General features: G+C 37.7%; 2 protein-coding genes across 15 annotated transcripts in view; one reads left to right on the top strand and one right to left on the bottom strand.

Annotated features, from left to right (window-relative positions):
* Nucleotides 1-5,548, top strand: part of PHF3 (PHD finger protein 3) — a 45,976-nt gene extending 40,428 nt beyond the window's left edge. For 12 of the 13 annotated variants that reach the window (XM_015859157.3, XM_015859156.2, XM_015859153.2 and 9 more), the window contains one exon: nucleotides 371-5,548. In XM_015859157.3, coding sequence (XP_015714643.1) covers nucleotides 371-2,538 — 2,168 coding nt within the window. In that variant the 3' untranslated portion in view covers nucleotides 2,539-5,548. The remainder of the gene's footprint in view (nucleotides 1-370) is intronic. The other variant, XR_014944885.1, reaches the window with a different exon arrangement.
* Nucleotides 5,382-19,766, bottom strand: part of EYS (EGF-like photoreceptor maintenance factor) — a 779,301-nt gene continuing 764,916 nt past the window's right edge. For both annotated transcript variants that reach the window (XM_085543820.1, XM_085543821.1), the window contains 2 exons: nucleotides 16,337-16,498; nucleotides 5,382-7,737 (listed from right to left, as the gene is read on the bottom strand). In XM_085543820.1, coding sequence (XP_085399946.1) covers nucleotides 6,539-7,737; nucleotides 16,337-16,498 — 1,361 coding nt within the window. In that variant the 3' untranslated portion in view covers nucleotides 5,382-6,538. The remainder of the gene's footprint in view (nucleotides 7,738-16,336; nucleotides 16,499-19,766) is intronic.

The raw sequence follows: 19,766 nt of genomic DNA, 5'->3' as shown, positions 1-19,766 counted from the left end.
TACCTGCAATGATGAAAGCACTTTAGAAAGTCACTCATGGATAAACCTTCGAAGAAATCTGTCTAACTCAGTTTGATTATGGGACTTGTTGGTGCCAGTGTTTTATTAACATTATTTTTCCTCTTGTGTTTCGCCATCACTGTAAAGAGCAACTCTTAGATTAACATGATGTTTAACTTTTAAAACTAAGTACCCTATATAACAGTCTTGTATTTCGTATTTGGATGTTCTAGGAGGTATGATGGAAAACTCAAATGTCTTAAGATGAAGAATTTCTATAGCACATTATAAGCGCATGTGGTTTATTTCTGTTAAAACTGATTAACCAAAGCACAAGTAGTTAATATATTGCTTTTACAATTCTGTGCAGGGATTGAAATTCATCGACCAAATTTATTACTGGGATTAATAATTCGCCAGAAAATGAAGAGACAGATTTCTGCTGTTACAAGTGTTACTAGTAGTTTTGTGGATGAAGTTTCTGAAAGTACCTTGAGTAGTGCGCCACCAGAAAAGAAAAGCAAGCCAAGCAAACCTGAAGTCTCTCATAATGAATTGGCACTAGAAGAAGAAGAGGAAAATGATTTTTTTAATTCTTTCACAACTGTGCTGCACAAGCAGAGAAATAAACCTCAGCAATCCAATATAGAAGATGTTCCCACAGCTATTGAACCGTTGGTGGAAAGTACCAAGCATGAACCACCAAAGCCTCTCCGATTTCTTCCTGGTGTTCTAGTTGGGTGGGAGAATCAGCCTTCTACTTTGGAGCTAGCAAATAAACCATTGCCAGTGGATGACATTCTTCAAAGCCTTTTGGGTACGACAGGGCAGGTATGTGAACAAAGTAAACCAGAAGCAAGTTCTGGTGAAGACATACCCTTATTAAATGAACAAGCAACCTTAAAAGAAGAAAACATGGAAGTTGATGAAGTAACTGCTGAAGTTAGTGAAACAAAGGCTAGCTCAGATGATACACAAGAGTTCACTAGTTCTACTCTTGTACCTGCAGATGCAGCACTTGTAGGGTCTTCAAGTTCTACAAGAAATTCTGGAACTTTAGGACTTAGTCTTAAGGGAAAACCTCCCGATGTCACCACTGAAGCATTTATAGCAAATTTATCTGCTCAGTCACAGAATAAAGAAACTGAAGAAAGTAAAGAAAATGATTCAAACCTGCAGACACCTGACAAGGATAATGTCACACAGGAAATTAGAAGGACCACAAATTCCAGCTTTTCTTCATCAAATGCAGGGAAAAGCAATGAGAACAACACTAATGTAAGCTCTGCTGAAGGTACTTCTGGTAATACCTCTAAATCACCACCATTTATTAATCTTAAAAGAGACCCCCGACAGGCAGCTGGACGAAACCAGCAGACCAGCGCTTCAGAAAACAAAGATGGGGATGTTAGTAAAAATGAAGACCAACAAGTTGTTTCAGGAAATGATCAAGTGGAACCAGAGAATAAACAATCTGCTGGTGAAATAGGCTTAAACCTGTATCCAAGTGATGCACAAACGGATGAGATGCAGTGTAGTTCTGCAGCAACAAAAGCAGATAACGTGTGTGCATCTCAAGCAGAAGATACCAAACAGTCACAAGAAGATGCAATGCAAAACATCGAGGCTCTGAACTCGTTTAGAAGAGGACCAGCAGCAACTTCATCTCATTTTGAAACAGAAAATTCTTGTTCTGAATTTATTTCCAAAGTTCCAAGCCCTGTAACAAGTGGCAGCTTCTCATCTGTTAGACTTCCACAACAGAATTTTCAGCATCCTAAATCTAATCCACCTGGATTTCAGTTTCAAGCTCCCACACCTCCTAACTTCCCTCCACAAAATAGTCCTATGTTTGGATTCCCTCCTCATTTACCACCTCAACATCTTCCTCCTCCAGGCTTTGGCTTTCCTCAAAATCCAATGGTGCCATGGCCACCTGTAGATCATTTATCTGGTCAGCCACCACCCTATGCTGGACCCGTTGCACAAGGGCTACCAGTGGCTCAAAAGCAGTCAAGATTTCTGGGGCCAGAAAATTTTTTTCAGAGTAAAGACTGTAGGAGACCAGAAAGGCGCCATAGTGATCCTTGGGGCAGACAAGAGCAGCATTTGGAGAGAGGGTTCAGTAGAGGAAAAAATGACCAACAAAGACAAAGATTTTACAGTGACTCTCACCACCAAAAGAAAGAAAGACATGAAAAAGAGTGGAACAATGAAAAATACTGGGAACAAGATTCTGAAAGAAATAGACGCAGAGACAGAAACCAGGAAAAGGAGAGAGAGAGGAAGAGTAGAGAGGAAGGACATAGAGACAAAGAAAGGTTGCGACTTCCTCACAGTGACAGGGGTGCTGATGGAAAAAGCCCCAGAGAGACTAGAAATCCAGAAAAAAAGACAGAGAAGCCCAAAGCTGAAGAGCAGGCTCAAGAAAAAGATAAGGAGAGGGAGAAAAGTAAAGAGAAGCATAGAGAACGAGAAAGTGAAAAGAGCAGAGACAGACATAGGGACCACAGTGACAGATCTAAAAGCAAAAGGTAAAAAGATGCAGGCAGTCTTTTTAAAGTCCTATTTAAGTAAACTGTTTGAGTTATGTCATAAAACTTTATATTAAAAAAAAAACAACAACCAACCAACAGCCTGCTAGGATTGTGCCATCTTTTTTATTCAGTCTTGGTGTTTTGCAGAAACAAGTCTGTGTTTTGGTACCACTCAGTGTACCAATACTCATCCTTTCCTTCATTATACCAACTATCGCTAGAAGTAGGAGTTTAATATTTTTTAAAATTTTACATTGCTGTATATTCAAAATTTTAAAGATTTCTTTTATTAATATGCAATAAAGGCTTAGAAATTTTCTTAGCTGATGAAGCTGGCTTTAGTCATGTCTGCAGTATAGTTGCTGCCTTTGGTAATTTGTGCTCTCTCCTGTTTTAAGATGCTCAGATAATTCTAAAGATTACTTTAATACAATAACCTTCTTTGTAAATTGCACTGTTTTTAAGGACTCCAGCAAAACCTCAGAATCCACACATGCTACAACAAAACATGACATGTTTGATGGTGTGAAGAGTTTTTTAAATTATTCAGTAGTACAATAAAGTAATTCAAGTGTATTTCATTGTTTTTTCAAGTATTTCCTAAGCATCTAAAGCAGTCTGTGACCAGAAATTGGAAGGCTGAGCTGCTCAAATGTTATTGCTTTAAACTGCACTTGTTTTAATGAGAAAGCATTTTTAACCTAAGTTCTTGGAAATATGTTTTGTAGTAGTTGATTCATTTTTCCCACCATTTTCCATGCTTCAAAAACTTGAATACCTGAGCTTGTACATTACTTTGTGTTTTGCTATCCTTTTTACTGTAAAATGTAAATATTTTAAGGGATATTTTGATTCTAAAATGATAAAACTTTCTCACATAATGTGTGTGTTTGATTTCATAGGTTTGAAACTGTAGGCTGAAAGAATCTAGCAGGCTAAGTTGTAGAATGCTGCATCTGTTTTACATTTCATGGCTACGCTGTTCTGAGTTGTGGGGGAGCAAAGAGAGGGAACGAAGGTAGGAGGATGTTTGTCGCATTGGGACTTTGCAGTGAATTGATTCCTAATAATGACAGCCATCTAGTGCAAAACAAAAAGCCAACAAAGAAAACCAGAAGCTAAGCTGAATCCTCCTGCCCTTACCCTTCCCCAAATACACCAATCATTTTGCTGAGTCTGTTAGAAACAAACATTCCAGTATGTAAACCAAAAATGAGGTTTATTGTTATATTTTTCAGTATTCTGTTTTGCTGTTGTTTTTTTTGTTTGTTTTGTTTGTTTTTGTTTTTTTGTTTTTTTTTTTACTTTGAGGACATTACCTTCTCTATGGACATAGCATTTTGCACTTTGCTGTAGAAAAACCTCTTCTTTCTGAGAAGATCTTTCAAATTTAACACCACACTAATAATTGCTAAGTTTAATGTATTTTAAAGTAAAATTTCCTTTCAATATCTCACAATTAAGTACCTTCACAGTCAAATTGACTAAAATAAAAACCTTGCACCAAATAAATGAAGGGGTGGCAGACTTTTATTCAGTAAATGTTTCTCAGCCTCATAGTTGAGAAGATTCTTAAGCAAGAAATCCTCTTGTAAACAAAGTGGTAGTTGTCAAATTGTGTAGTGGGATAAAAGGATGATACTAGTTTTTCCGAATTAATTAATTCCATGATTTTTATAGTAGTTTGGCATTAATATGCATGTTGGTTGCATAAACATTTACATCAGGGTTCTTAATATATAAAAAAGTATTGAAACCCATGTTTGGTTTTGGAATCACTTTTAAATCAATAGCTCTGCTTGTGAAGATTTCCTTTTGACCTGTCCAAAAGAGCTCTGAAAATAAACTTAACTTACTTATCACTGAAAATTGCCCCTATTAACTGAGATGGGAATGCTTTCTGTCACAGTTACCAGAAACATTTTGTTTGGAAGCAATACATAAACATTTTCCAGATTTGGCTTGTGCTTTACTACCTGCCCCTTGGAGAGCCGAAGGAGAACATCTTGACTGGGAGAGTTTTATTAAGATTTTAAATTAACAGGCAGAAACATCTGACAGAATTGGGTCCTAGAATCTGAGCTCTGTAATGGGAATAAATCCCACTGCTGCAGGAATAAGGGGTTGCTGCCTTCCCTGTGTCTTCCAGTCAGTCTGCTCTAATGTTGGTACTGTCAGGAGTGCTCTGGTTGTTGCTCGCTGTGTGCTGAATCGCTGCTCGGACCACAGAAAAGCAGCGTGTGCTGATGGGGAACTGGCAGTACATCAGGAACCCCAGAGTGAACGGAATAAATCTGAAGACGCTCCCTTCCCCAGCATCACATGGCCTTAAAAGGGCCTTCTCAGAGAAATGAAGAGAAGAATCTGGAGCCAGCTCCAATGCCATATAGGCTGAGAGTTGCCGTTAACTTGTTGGATAGAGAAAGCTCTGCTGTATCAGGCTGATTGCGCGGAGGTTCAGAGCAGCTTAAAAGGATAGGAAGAACCTCACTGAGATGTTTGTAAATCCCAATTAAAACATGTTGTGGTACCTCCATCACCTTGCCCCTCAGCTCATCTCTGAGCCATCTTTAACTGGTAGCAACACATTCCTTGCCATGTGTTTATGTGGAAAGTGACATGTTTCACCTGGTTTTGCTGTGCCTGTCATCTCTATTCCTGACCTGCTTTATGTAGGAGGGAGAAAAACAAATCAGAAATAGTTTCTTGCTCTTGATCAGTTCCAACTGCAGACTTCTGGGAAGATTTCCGTGTAAGAAAGCCATGGTTGATCATGTGCTTTTGAGCAATAGTAAAATTTAAAAAAGTAGAAAGAAAAGAAAAAGATAGCAAACCACAACACTATTGTTTCTACGTGTTTTATTTATACAGCAAGTCAGCAGTCAAAGAGAAATATAAATGCCATCACAAATCTTGTGTCTAAGCAGATTAAGATATAACTTTGTTTTTATTGGTGACTGAAGTGTAGAATATAACATCTCTTTCGGAAGGAATAAAGCTTTTGCATTTTATTTATTGAAGGACTCTATTTACTTTTTAGATTATAAATTCATGAAAAACGTAGTCATGAAAATTCAATTTGTGGTGGTTAAGAATTTGTGTAGTAAAATTTTAAAATCTCATTTAGAGGGATAAAGGCCAGAAGCTTATAGTTAAAGCATAGCAGTTGATTGACTTTATTAAAGCTGTTAGTAAGAGACGCTATTTGTAGGCAGACTGCCACTGCCCCGCATTCCAGCTGAGACATTATTCTGTAGTCAGATTTGGGAGACCCCTGGTGGAAAAAAACTAGGCTGTTTTTATGCCAATAGTGTACATGAGCTTGTTTTTATACTCAGTAATTAAAATACTTTTTTGTCTCTAAAAGAGAATGATTTTAAACATAATATTTTAGCATGAAATCAGTATTAAGTTCTGCTTTTGTATATAAATGTATATGTAAAGGATAGAAACTCAGAAGGTAGGGAGAGCAAATTCATCACCTGGAAAAGAGTCTTTGTGGACTTAGCAAGTAACTACAAATGTTATTTTTATAAACTTGCACTTTTAAACCCAGATATATGTTTTTTGTTTTTTTTTTTTCCAACTAAAAATATCAGATGTTAATCTTAAAACTGCAACATTAGAAAAGAGAAGCTGTGCTACTAATAGAACATAGTTTTGGAAAAACAGCTAAGTTGTCCTCACCCACAAACAATACTGGATTCACATCTGTCTGTCCACAAAACTATCTATCTTCCACATAACAAAAACAATAAAATTAAAAAAATTGGACCTCATTATTTTAAAATAAATACTTAAAATTATATATAAGCACCTAGGAGTGAAGTAAAAATTCTGGCCACATTTTAACTATGTTACTAATACCTATTGTTAACAGAAAAACGATTAGGAACAAATTTACTTATTTTGGTTTACGAATCCTACATTGTCAGCCTAATACAAGAGGCAGTACAAAAATGAAATGCATCAATTTTAAGGAATCTTAATTAGTTCTTCAGTTAATTTCTGTGATCTCCTTTATGAACATTATAACCTTGTCCTTTCATGAGCTGAATCTTTTTAGAATCTTGGAAGAGTGCAACATCTTTAATTTTACCAATGAATTCCTTCTGGAAGAGCCCTGCGGTGACTGTATGGACTTTTCTGCCAAATTCAAACCCACCAAAATAACAAATCCCTCCATAGTTTAAAGCAGTGTATTTTCTGCCTGGATCGATATCTTCAAAAATAATTAGCTCCTCATCAAGATATACCTTAATACAAGTTTGATTCTGAATTACAGTAACAAAATGCCATCTTTCATCAGTACAGGTGGAATCTTTGCTATGAATCATCGGAACAGAGATTCTTTCTCCAAGATTAATCACAACTTTTAACGTTCCCTTGGTAAGACCAATGGCAAGGAAATCATTGTCTTCATCTTCAGCTTTTCCCAGCCACACCATTAAGCCTTCAGTTTGATTGGTAGTAAAGTTTAATGAAATACGGCTGTACTGGAGGTCTCTCTTTCCATAAAGGGGATCTATATATTTGATGTAGGAGTTACCAACAAACTTTGCTATAAAAAAGCTGATTTTGCTGTCACAGTGCTTACCTGACCAGCCTAGTGCACATAGACAGGTGTATGAAAGCAAAGCAGGCTGGGGAATGCAGAGAGCTTGAGACCTACATCTGTTCTCCAAGCAGTGAACAGACTCTTCGCATGTCTTCCCTATCCACCCTTGTGGGCAGGAACAAGAAAACCCCAAGCTTCCAACCTGACATGTTCCATTATTTTTGCACACTGAATACCCACAGTCTGTTCCATCACAGTCACCAATATTAGCTCCACCTTTGGGATCTTTCACAGTCAATTTCAATTCTTTGTCATTTATAATAATTTCTCTTATGCAGCCACTGAAACCCATGGGTTCATTTTCCGTTGCCATTGAGTTCACAAGATTTAGAGAGGAAACCCCTCCAACATAAAAATCTGTGTGTGTGTCCAGCATGTTCATCCCAGCACTGGCTGTATGGGTAACGTTGATGCCATCCAGATCCAGGTAGCCTTCATTACCAACTCTTCCTACTCTGAGTACATGCCAGGTCTGCCCATCTGCACGGACCTTCTGAATAGCCTGTAGGACAATTGTTTTGTCTCCAAGATTGTAGCGCAGCTGTATAAATCCATTCACTAATGATATACATAGAAAGTCACCTGTAGAAAAAAGTAGGAAATAAATTTTATAGGCAGCATGCTGAAGAATAATCCTAGAATCATAGAATCACAAGGTTGGAAAAGACCTACAAGAACATCAAGACCAACCATCCTCCTGTTACCATTGCTACCACAAGCTACTAAACCAGATCTCTTAGCTCCTCATCCAGAAGCCTCAATCCTGATGCTTTTGTGCCTGCATTTCCCAATTCTATAACTTATTTCCAGTAGCCTCGTAGCATCATTCTTCTGGAGGCCTCCATATCAGGAAGTGTTAGACTGCAGTGTCTTTTCATATACTACAAGTGTTTTTGGCCTTGCAGGCAATATAAAAGGCTTTGAACTATTACAAGCATAAAGAAAAATAACTGAGAATTTTAGGAAGCAGGAGCTGAAAAGAAGGAATGGAGGGCAGGCGGAGTCTCCAACAGGGAAAGATGATAGAGAGGCCGAAGAGAGCAGCAGTTGAAAGAGTCACTTTTTTTAACTTATAAATGTTTGCTCTCACAATTTAGTTTTCGGGGATTTTTTTGTTTTTGTTTTTTGTTTTGTTTTGCCTTTTGATAAATAAGCTTATTAAAATAGAATATACTTGCTCTCCTTGTAGTTATCAGTAAAAGTTAATTTTTTATCTAATGTTTCCCAACGAAGAATTGCTTTTCAGATTTGGGAAGTACAATTTGCTTAAAGATTCGACATTCTTAAGGGTGGATCCATTCATAAAATTAATGAAGTTTACGTTCATTGCTGTTTGCTCATCTGTCTTGTAATCAAGAGCTGGAGAAGCTGGAACTTCTCCAAGACCTCCTGGCCTACAAGGAAATTTTGGATAGGTTTGCACCTGTGACAGTGGTCTGTCTGAGATGACATTAGAGGACAGTGGTTTACATAGTTTCAACAGGCTTAAGTTAGCCACACTACTTCTGGCACAAAGTTAATACTGCCTGTCTGAGGCTCTCAGGGCACTTTGCTACTCCTCAGGCTGCATTCTGTCTTTTTCAGATGATGATTTGTCACCTTAGCCTTTGGATAACAGCACTTTTAGTACAAACTTTATGATGTGCATGCTGGTCCCGAAGTTCAGCTCAGTATTTTTCCATGAAGTTTAGGTACTGCTCAGGGACGAATTGCTGAAAATATTTTTGGGCTGGAATATAAGGTTTTCCTGGAGATAAACTATGGGTCTGAGTTTGTTACTTTTCACTTCAAACATTTGGCATTTTCAGCAAGGGAACTGTTGATCTGCCCTATCTCAGAGGGATAAGTCACACAGCTGAAGTTTGTGTGCACTTGTGCCATTTTAAATGAATAGAAAGCATCCTGGCCACTGAATTTCCCCTTTTAGCCATCTTAGTATGGAAGAGCACAAATCAAAGTAGTTGCCACTGTTTTAGGTTAAGCATTATTCCAACCCATCCCATAGAACACTAGCTGGGGCTAAAGACCTGAGGAAGCTTCTTTTGTTAAGTAAGAAGGTGAAGACATCCCTAGTTTTTCCAAGACGACTTCAGGGCTGGTTCCTACTTTCTAGTAAACACAAGACAAGACACAATTTTGCTTCCAGCTTATCTATTCTAGTCTGACCATTTATCTCTATTAGTATTGTCACCAAAATAAATAAATAAATAAATAAATGCAGAATCTCCCAAGGTAGGCACTTACATTCATCATTTTGCTGTGCATTCAAGCCTTTTCACAACCTGTTGGAGGGTGTGCAAGGAACTGTAAGGTAATCTGTCTCAATAAGTTTACATCTGCCTCTTTGGAAATAGGCTCTTTTGAGCTCAACTTTAGCTTAAAATAACATGCAGGATGCTGGACAGAATTTTTGGTAATTATAGCTTGCAGTTCTGTTCTGATATACCTTGTCACATAATCTTCCCAGTTTAGGAAAACAAAATGAAAAAGTTAAACAAAAAAGGGAAGGGGTTTTTGTTGCAGGCCTTGCCTCAAGCAAGAAAGTGGGTTTAAAACACTTTTTTCTTGCAATGCCAAATTCAGAATTGTCACCAAACGAATGAAGGCCAAAGCTGCTCCATTTTAAAGTGGATATTTTCTCTTTTCCATAGAGGAAGTAAGCACACCCAAAACAGGTATCAGTTTTTCTTCATTACTTTGATTTTCAGCCTTTCATCATGAAGATGTTCAAGTCTTGCCTGCTCCATTGCCAATATCCAAGCACTCAGAAGCATGGTGAACTCTGTCCTGAGCATCCACTTGCTAAGACTAGGAGTTAATGAGAAGTCTCACATAAATTAGTCCAGCTACAGCTGCTAGATCTGGATTATCCACAGTAGTATCTACTTACATGACTTCTCATGACAGACTCTGAATGCATCACAAAAATGTTCAGCTTCTAATATAAGTAAGTAAATCTGTAAATAAGTAGGTTAAAGTCACGCAGGAAGGTTTTAAACTCTCCCAGATGGTGGCAGTGCTTTTTCTTGTCTAGTCTCTATCTAGACAAGCAAGGTCTATCTCTATATCATTATCTTAAGTGGGGAGTATGTCTAAGCAGTATCTAGTCACAACAGGAAACTTATCTACATAGTAAAGTGTCAAGGCTGTATATTAGGAATGCATGCTAACAGTGCCTCACCCTGAGACACCATATGCATGCAAATGGATTTCAGTGTGCAAAGTGTGATGATAGGATTAAATCTGCACAGCTGTGTTGACCAAAGATCTCTTCAGTAGCTGCATTCACTACCAAATAATGATGATGCATTTCCAAGAAGGACTGAATGCACCATCAGAGGTCACTGGGATGACTGACTACGGGCAGTGGATCACAGGTGGTATTTTCAGCTCTCCTCTTTTGGGGCATCCTCCCCACAGTGACTCAAAACCTACCATTCTGCTCCATAAGTAAGTGAATGAGGCAAAGCCTTTCTTATCAGTTAGGGAATATGAATTTATTTCTATACTTCACTGTAAAATAATGTGTGCTGACAGAGTTAAGTCTGAGCTTTTACATGAGGGGTTGTTACTCCATTAAGAGTAAAGACGATTTCCCAATGGTTTTTAAGGCTGAAGGAGTTTCCAGAGCATCCTTTCAATTCATTCCAGTGACATCTACCTTTTTCATGCAGCTGTCTTGGGTCTCAGCAATAGAGAGATGCAAATCTCTCTGCAGACTCCTTGTTTGTCAGAAACTCACTGATGAGTTTTTGTTGTACTGTAGATCTAGGCTTCTTTACAAAGACTCCTAAAACATCTGACACTTCATTTCTTCCTTTGTTACTGAGCATAAGCCCCCACAGCATCATTTTTGCTGGGAACAGAGGTTTCGGTGAGCTCAGTACTTCATCAGTATCTGGAGGGTACTGTTCTCAAAAGCACCAGTAAATGCTTGCAGAACACCTGTGGTCTTTATTTCTTCAGATCTCTGATACAGCATTTCTGTTTGCTGTCCTCAGTCTGTGACTTGTATTGCTTTTACCTCACCTTTGCTTCCTCTAATTGAAGGCAAGAATGTCACTATGTGTGGTTGTGATTTGAGGTAACAGTGTTTCTTACCCCACTTCTCCCGCCTCCTATTTCAGGAACCTTTACTGATCACTAGCTCTGTGAGTCCAAGAGCAATGGAGGGAAGGAAAAGCAGAAGAGGGAGGGTAGAAAGAAGTTTAATAGAAGTACAAAGAACAGAGAAGAGATGAGCATGATTCCCATCCTTCTGCAATCTCTGCTACTAGTTGCCCCTCAGCAAGGTTGAAGTTCTTATGGTTTTCAGCTTACTCTGCATCTTCTTACTCTTGTTGGCTTTAGGAGCTTGTTAAGTTGGACACCCTGTCTTTCGCCCCACCTATGCATTTACCCAGTTAGGCATCAGATGACAGGTTACAGCAGCTTCCTGCAGCTCTTGTAACTTGAACCTGGTGATGATCATAGCACAGTGCCTTTAACATCTAGACATTCCTTTATAGGAATTACTCCACATACACATAAACTTTTACAGAATATTAGAAAAAACATTATACTCCCTGTACAGAGCCACATTTCATGGATAATGCAAGTCTGAGAACAAGTATCAAGCCAAGACTGCTAATCTCTTGATTCAGTTAAAAATGTCTGTGACAATTAGTACATTCTACCTTCTGATTGGAGCACCATCCCAGAGTAGATGGGTACAAATAAGATCCACAACAACATTCAGATGCAGTGATGTTCATTCATCCACAAGGAGTGGGTTATTTTCTCTTTGTAAGTTAAACTTCTTAGCCTCACAATTAAAAAATGCTGTTCTTAATGAAGAGATTTTTCTGTTTCATTTGCACACCCCTATCACACTAGCATATTTCAGCAGCTAGCATGAGTCATCTTTGTTGAGCAATCTCAATTTGCTTGCTTTTTTTTGTTTTGCTTGTGTAACTCTACAATGTGATGGAAAGCACAGCAATTATAGCAGGTGAGCAAAGTCCTAGGAAACAGCAAGTGAGGATAAGCCCAAACATAGCAACCACAGACATAGAATAAAAGGAAGAAAATCTGCTTACCCTTAGAAGACCTCAGGTAGGTAGGGACATAAAACAAGGTGCACTTAGTTCCACTGCCAACACTTACATGAAGTCTGCAAAGGGGTGGAGCCAGAATCTATCCCTTCTGGTCACTCAGTAGCATTGTATGTATGCCCCTGAGCTCCTTTGGGTAGGCCCTGCCTTCCCACCAGTGCTCATACACTGGTTCAAGCTATGACTTTGCATTTCCACTACAGCTTGCTAGTAACAATGTATCCTGTTCTACCATATTAACAAGTTAATAATTCTGCTTCATAGACTGCTAATTTAGTCCATATAAACCATCTTAAAACTGGATAAAAAGCAGCAATTATGTTGGCTACAGAAATATGGGCACCAACAACCAATTTAGCCACTGTAAGATACTTTTCTAAACTATTCTCTGTATTCCAGCAATTCTAATTATTTTCAAAGGATTTTAGTCCAATAGCATGATTGAGTTTTGCACTGTAAAAATGTCTTAGAAAATGATGTAGACATCAAACACCTGCACTTGCTTTCTCTTAGTTGAGGTTCTTAAATTGAAATGCCTTAAATATCAGGAATTGAGTTTTTTCAGATTAGGTAGGTGGCATATTCCTCAGAAAAGGAGACAGAGCACTAGTGTTGCAAACGTTGAGTATTAAATTTAGTGTGAGTCACTCTATTCTGTTTATTAACCTGACTTCCTTCTTAGTCACCCATCATAACTGTTCTTTCTCATCTCGTCACAGAACAAACCTTCCCAGCTCCCTGGCTTCGATCCTTGAGTTGTGCAGGCAGCCTGCAGCATATTTCACTTTTATGAACAAATATAAAGCTTTAGTAGTGCTATGACTTACTGAAAAATGAATGCTTTTTACCTGGAGTGCCAAGGCCTTTGAGTATGCAGAGTGGTTTCCATGTAAATGGACTAAATTATACATTCTTCAAGTATCTGCTGGGCATCCAGATGAATTAAAAGCTATTAAATGGGGGTCTTGCACCTTCATTAGAAGAAATGGGACACATTGCACTTCCAAAATGTAAAGTGGGTTGGCCTTCACTGACACTTTACTGAACTTCAAATGCTGTATTATTTGTGGAGATATCACTCAGAAGCAGCACATTACAGCTATCTACATCTCCCACGTGTCTACCTTGCTGGCACACAACAAGTAATCAAAGCAGGGGAAAATGCTCTTTGTCTTCCTATCTGCAAGTTTCCAAACTAAAATATGCACATACAGTTCATTTATTGTGGACCTTTACTTTTTCCTTTTTTTCCTTTTCCTTGCCCTGCCTGCTCTGCTCTCCCCACTTCCCATCTTATAATTAACAACTAGGTATTTAAAATCTTGCTATACTTTGGAACAACTTTCTTAAGAACTGCACAAATTAAGTTAAAGGAACATATCATATACGCTGAGTAAAGACACTGTCCACCCTTTTCTAGAAACGTGTGTAATTTTCTTTGAAAAGAGCAAAAAAAGAAGGGAATATTTCAAGGAGAAACTGGTGGTTAGTTCTTTAACTATTAATGCATTTTTCTGATGAAAATATGCCCTTGCAGTTTCTTGCAATGTACTTATTCACACTGAGTAATAAGCCAGTGCACTTCTGTGTCACTGTGACATGCTACAACTCACTGTCATTCCTAAATTAGGTGCGTAGTCAGAGCTCCTTTCTTTTACAAAACAGACTTTGTTGAGTGAGAAAAGAGAGAAGAAAGAGGAAAAGAGGAAAAAAACAACAACAAAAAAAAACCCAAAACAAAACAGAAAAGAGAAAACAACAAGGAAAAGGAAAGGAAAAGGGAAAAAAAAAGAAAAAGAAAAAAATAAAAAAAAAGAGAAGAAAATAAAAGGAAAGAAAGAGAAGAAAAAGAAAAAAGGAAGAAAAATGTTCTAATTATTCCCTATTAAGAAACTGTGAAAAAGATCTTGCTGTTTGGACAATCGATTTATTAAATCTTACATAACTGCGCAGAAGAAAAGGATTTATATAAAGTGCTCTGTAAACTAATCCCCACCAGAAAGCTCCTTCACATCTGTTGGCTGCTAAGAATACTTCTGAGTCTTTCATCAGCCTAATTCTTTCTGGATTTGACAGGATTAGATTAAGGCAAATATCAAGGGCCACACGATTAGCTTTTCCTAAATCTTTTAAAACTTTGGGGCAGTGAAAAAGTGAGTGGGAAATGTGTAAAGAAAGTGTATTACACAACAGAAGACATTTTTGTTTTAAAATGATGCTTGTATGGTTCTAGAGAGTGATTTTAAGAAAATATGCCCTTCTGCACAAACTAAACATTCCTGAAGGGCAATAAAATGAGGGCATGCAGATGCTAAACCACTCTTGGCCCAAGTTAAACAGGCTGAGCTCTCTCTTTGATGCTGCCAAAGAGACATTTAATTTCTTTATACGCTAGCTGCTTCTATGACCTCTGACAATTCCAGGGTTCTTTTGAGAGAGATCCTTTTTTTCTCATCTATTTTTCATGGCCCATGTAATGATTTAGTTTACACAGGAAAGAACTATGCACTGAGATTCTCAGAATTTGGCCTGTAAGTGATAGAATTATAAAAGATTCATTGTAGAAGACAGAGTTCTTTGAAAATGAATGTATTTGTATTACAGATGTGCTGTCTATTTTTCTTTAAGGCTGCTTCTCCGTATATGGTTGTAATAGAAACAAGACAAGCCAGCACTCTATGATATATTATCAACCTTACCTAATAGCAGTCTGCTAAAACAGCTGCGCATAGAATAAGAAGGTGGTAAATTGGGTATATGTCTGTTTCATATATATGCACATCTGAGGATGTTTATTGAATTGCCTCAAGGCTCTGGGCCTTGAAAAAAGAAATAAAAAAAATATATGATCAATAGCTGCGTGCTTTTTTACCACACAAAGCCCTGTTGTGGCATAACAATCTGCTTTACACAATGGAGCATTTGCTCTCACATCACATTATGAATGATTTGTGATGCTTCTATTTAAAAAAGTCCAAGACATCACATAAATGCAGTATGAAGATGAGATACATTAATAAAGTATATGCAGAAAATTTACATCTTAAAGACCAGATTTTAAAATAGATTTTCACTGGTTGGCAAATTACATTTTTTTAGCATGAAGTTGTAGGAATGTTTGCTCAGTAAAATTTAAGAGATGTTTATAAACAGTGGAAATCATTTATTTAATTTTTTTTTTCACTCTGTATATCTGGAAAATGCAGAACTTCAATTTTTTCCTTTTTTTTTTTTCTTTTTTTTTTTTTTTTTTTTTTGTGTGTGTGTGTGTGTAATGCACCAGCAAACTTTTTTCTTATAGAAGAAATAGTTGAACTTCTGATGAACTTTCGTGCTCTTTCACAGTTCACTTTTGTATATTTTCAGATTGATCGCTTTAGTTTTGCTTGTTATAAAATACTGGGCCAAACTCTCCAATTATGAGTTCGCTACAACTATGGAAGCAGTACCAGTAAACACCTGTTGAAGATCTGGCTACAATTGCTTTTCATGGGAAAACAGTTTGTTGAATCACTTCATTCGATCCTTGCTGGCTTTGGACTCATCTAAAATATTCTTACATGTGTTTGTTCTCATGAACATGATTATTCACAATGAGTTACAGAGACTGAACAACCGCATCACTTCACAGATTTATAGAACCACTAAGGTTGGAAAAGACCTCGAAGATCATCCAGTCTGACCATCCACTTACCACCAATACTGCTCCACTAAACCACGTCCCTCAGTAGCACATCTAAGCATTCCTTGAACACCCCCAAGGACGGTGACTCCACCATCTCCCTGAGCAGCCCATTCCAGTGCCTGGCCACTCTTTCAGAGAAGAAACTTTTCCTAAAATCCAACCTGAACCTTCCCTGGCACAACTTCAAGACATTCTCTTTAGACCTATCGCTAACAGGAGAAGAGGCCGACTTCCACCTCACCACAGCCTCCTTTCAGGTAGTTGTAGAGAGCAATGAGGTCTCCCCCAACCCTCCTCCAGACTGAACAATCCCGGTTCCCTCAGCCATTCCTCATAAGACTTGAGCTGCTTTTTCAGGAAGGCAACTGGGTGTATAATACTAGCAAATTGTGAGTTTCCTTACCTGACTGAGAACTCAAGTGCTGTGCAGTGTAAAACAGAATACCATCTGGAGAAAGAGGCTGAAACTGCATTTTGATATGGGTCTTATGTCGAATATAAAAGGGTGCAAATGACATCCATGATGATTCGTTACTTCGGAAAGATGGATCACTAATGGAAATATCTGAAAAATATAAGAGAAAATGTCCTATGAAAGCAACTTGAGAATACAGTATCACTGGGGCATCAGCTGCCTGCAGATATTTTGTGTAGTTCACATATGCTGAACATATACTTCCAGTTCTTTCCTTTCTGAATACTATAAAGAAGATGCAAAATAAAGGTCACGTAACAGCAGATGAATGTCATTTTGTTTTCTGGGTGCCCTATTTTCATTGACAATCTAACCTGCAGTTTTCATGCAAACTAAATGTGATCTTATTAGTGTTCACTTACATAGAAACACAAGTGCTATTTTTACATTTTTTAAAAGTTTAAGCAGAAGTACCTTTGTGGGAGTCAAAATAAGGTCTTTACTATACAGACAAAAAGAACCGAGTCTGTTCAGCCTGGAGAAGAGGAGGCTCCTTTAAACTAACTTATTATTGTGTGGTTGTTAGCTTTCTGTATTTGTGGCTTTGTGGTGCACCACAATGGTAATGGTGACCGCAGTAGTCAAACTATTTAGATGTGCAGAGTACTTTTAGATCTTTATGTGATAAGCTCTTTTCACTATTTAGTTAACAGCAGTACTAAGTGTCTGAACACTACATGCTGCCCCACACTTCTCTCACAGTTTCTCCACTGAACCTGTGTTCTTTCTTGTCTGAAAGACCAACATCTTTTCTCATTTGGATGCTGCAGATTTCCTAGAACTTTTACAGAAACTTGTTTGTGTTATCTTTCCATACTTAAATTTTCTCCATAGCATCTGCTCCTGAATTCAATTCTCATCTAGCTGCACCTTGAACTGCCTATCACAGATGGGCCTTAATTGTTAGACTGGTATACTGGTAGCATGCTGCAAGACATGTAATTTGTCTGTTTGTCATACAGCCTCCCTCAGAACAGGATTCAAGGTGTTCCTGGTGGATTGTTTCCAGCAGACAGATGCAGCATTATGCAGGATCCAGATCTCTCACCTGTTGTTGCCAGTACTCGATGGTGCCTCAGAAAGTAACAACACAGCTGGCCTTTTTGTTATTTTCCTCCTTAGGTTATAGCTAATACTTCCAAGGTACGTGCATAGATTTAACATTATGCAATCTCAGTTAAGTGTAAAAGTAAGTTTCAACTTTCACAAAAGTGATTATAGTGGATTTATGAAATGGCCTAATGATTCAAATGAAACTTCTGAAGACCTGCGACTCAACCTACATGTACATTCTAACACGAACACATTGCATTAACAAACCACTCCCATTTTATGCATCAAATAGCAGTTATGATATCAAGGCTACACAATGTCCTTAATAGTACATTTTATCAGATGTGTGAATTTCCTGGCACCTATACTTAAAAGGTGACAGTACTAAAAATACTGTCCTAAGAGCAGCAACTATTGAGTAAGATAAATATTAACACTTGCTAATCAGATTAGGTGATGCAGTGTATACCATTAAAATTTAAAAGCACTATCAGGTACAAAAGACAAAACAAAATAAAACTGAGCATTAGTAATTTTCATGTATTTTCATCTGCTTGTATTATTATTTTTTTTTTAATTTGATAAGAGAATATATTCTACGGTAGAAGTTAAAGATTCAGTCCATACATCGATGGCTTCATGTTTAAAAATCACTCCAAACCAATAATTCATTTTCTTTGTAGACATTATTGCTTTCTGCAGCAGTCAGTCTTCTACAATTCTTTTTTTCTTGTAAAGCATATGGAATAACTGTGCCACAGCAGTCAATCTTATACTAAATAATGCTGCTGCTCATAATGTCAAACTAGGTGAAGTATACAATGAGGCATCTTCAGGTCTTCATGACAGATTTACTTGGTCAGTGTACTTAATTCTTTACAGCTTATGAAGTAAGCGTGGACAATGACTAGTGTCAAAGCAAAATGCAGCAGGTGAAATGCTATATTGTTTATCATTAGCAGGTATATGGAATGACAACTGACATGATAAAAAGCCTTGGAGCAGAGAGAGAACAAAGATGAAAAAAAGAGTGATTTTATAGTATCATTCAGAGTGAATTAAACGCGCATCTTTATTGCAAGCTATATTAAAAAATCTCAGCAACAAATGCCAAAATGCCTTAGAAAAGCAGTATCACTATCCTGATGGATACCAAGTAAAATACTGAATTTAATATACTTTATTACTAAAGCTTATTTTATGAACTTGAAAGATGTAGATATTTTATTTCCATTTTGGTAAAACTATCTTAACAAATGTCAGAGAACAACATATTTTGCAACAGGTCTAAAAACAGAAAGTGTCAGAATAACTTAGTTTGCATGTGAATTAGTTGGCGCTCAGTCAGAATAGAGGGCTCTCAATTTCGTGTAGCATCAGGATAGTCTGTCTTTATTGTGTTCAGCATACATCTTATATAGCATTCATTTACAAGCAAGACATTCCAGTTCCTCAAACAGTTCCTTTAATCAGTTAATTTGTCCCAGCTTCTCCCAAACAACAATGATAAAGGATGAAAGGTTCCTTAAGAATAACAGGATTAACAATGCATATCAATAGAACCTCCTGTCCATCCTTAGAATCAAACAGACACTGCTTGCTCTTATCTCACAGTCTCGTCTTCCAGGGTTTCACAGTGATAAGGCCTACCAAAGAATCTGATAAGCTCTTTGGTGACTTTCTCACAGTTAAATCCACCCCCACATGAATTATCCTGTAGATCCTGTAAATATTGATTAAATGCATGAAAAAGATCTGACTTGACAGGCACAGGAGAAGTCCACCCATGTCTCAGAACCAAAGGCAGGATCTCTACTGCAGCATACAGTGATGATCAGAATAAAATATATATAGAATAGAAGAGTTAGAAAAATGAATTCACGAAACTTGTAATTTTGCCAGACCTGCAGCCATTATTAAGCCTTGTCCCTGAAGAGGCGACTGAGACAATTATTCTCAACAACACTGGAACAAGAGGCTATAATTTTGTAAGTGAGGTCTCCAGTTGTATTTGTTGCAGTGGAGTTGGAATCTCTACAGTTCCCTAATTAGGTATCTAGATAGAAAGCAACATCTGGGAGCGTGTGGTTGAATCCCCAAAGAAACCCCTGGTTTTCTGAACTGCAGACCTCAGGCTTTCTGTATGATACATAGCAAGAGAGGAGTGCCTTAGAATAAGCTATGGGGGCCAGCAAGTTATACCGTACTGCATTTCAATGGTTATATAAAATTTTCCTAGAAGAGATACCTAATAGCTTAGTGGTATTATATTTTGAGAGATGTGGTTTCAAGCATTTGGTTGACA

Source organism: Coturnix japonica, chromosome 3, assembly GCF_054131305.1.
Source record: "Coturnix japonica strain WE chromosome 3, WE-NBRP24, whole genome shotgun sequence".
Classification (NCBI taxonomy): Eukaryota; Metazoa; Chordata; class Aves; order Galliformes; family Phasianidae; genus Coturnix; species Coturnix japonica.
The sequence above is the reverse complement of the archived record's forward strand: the minus strand, read 5'-3'. Positions and strand labels throughout refer to the sequence as shown.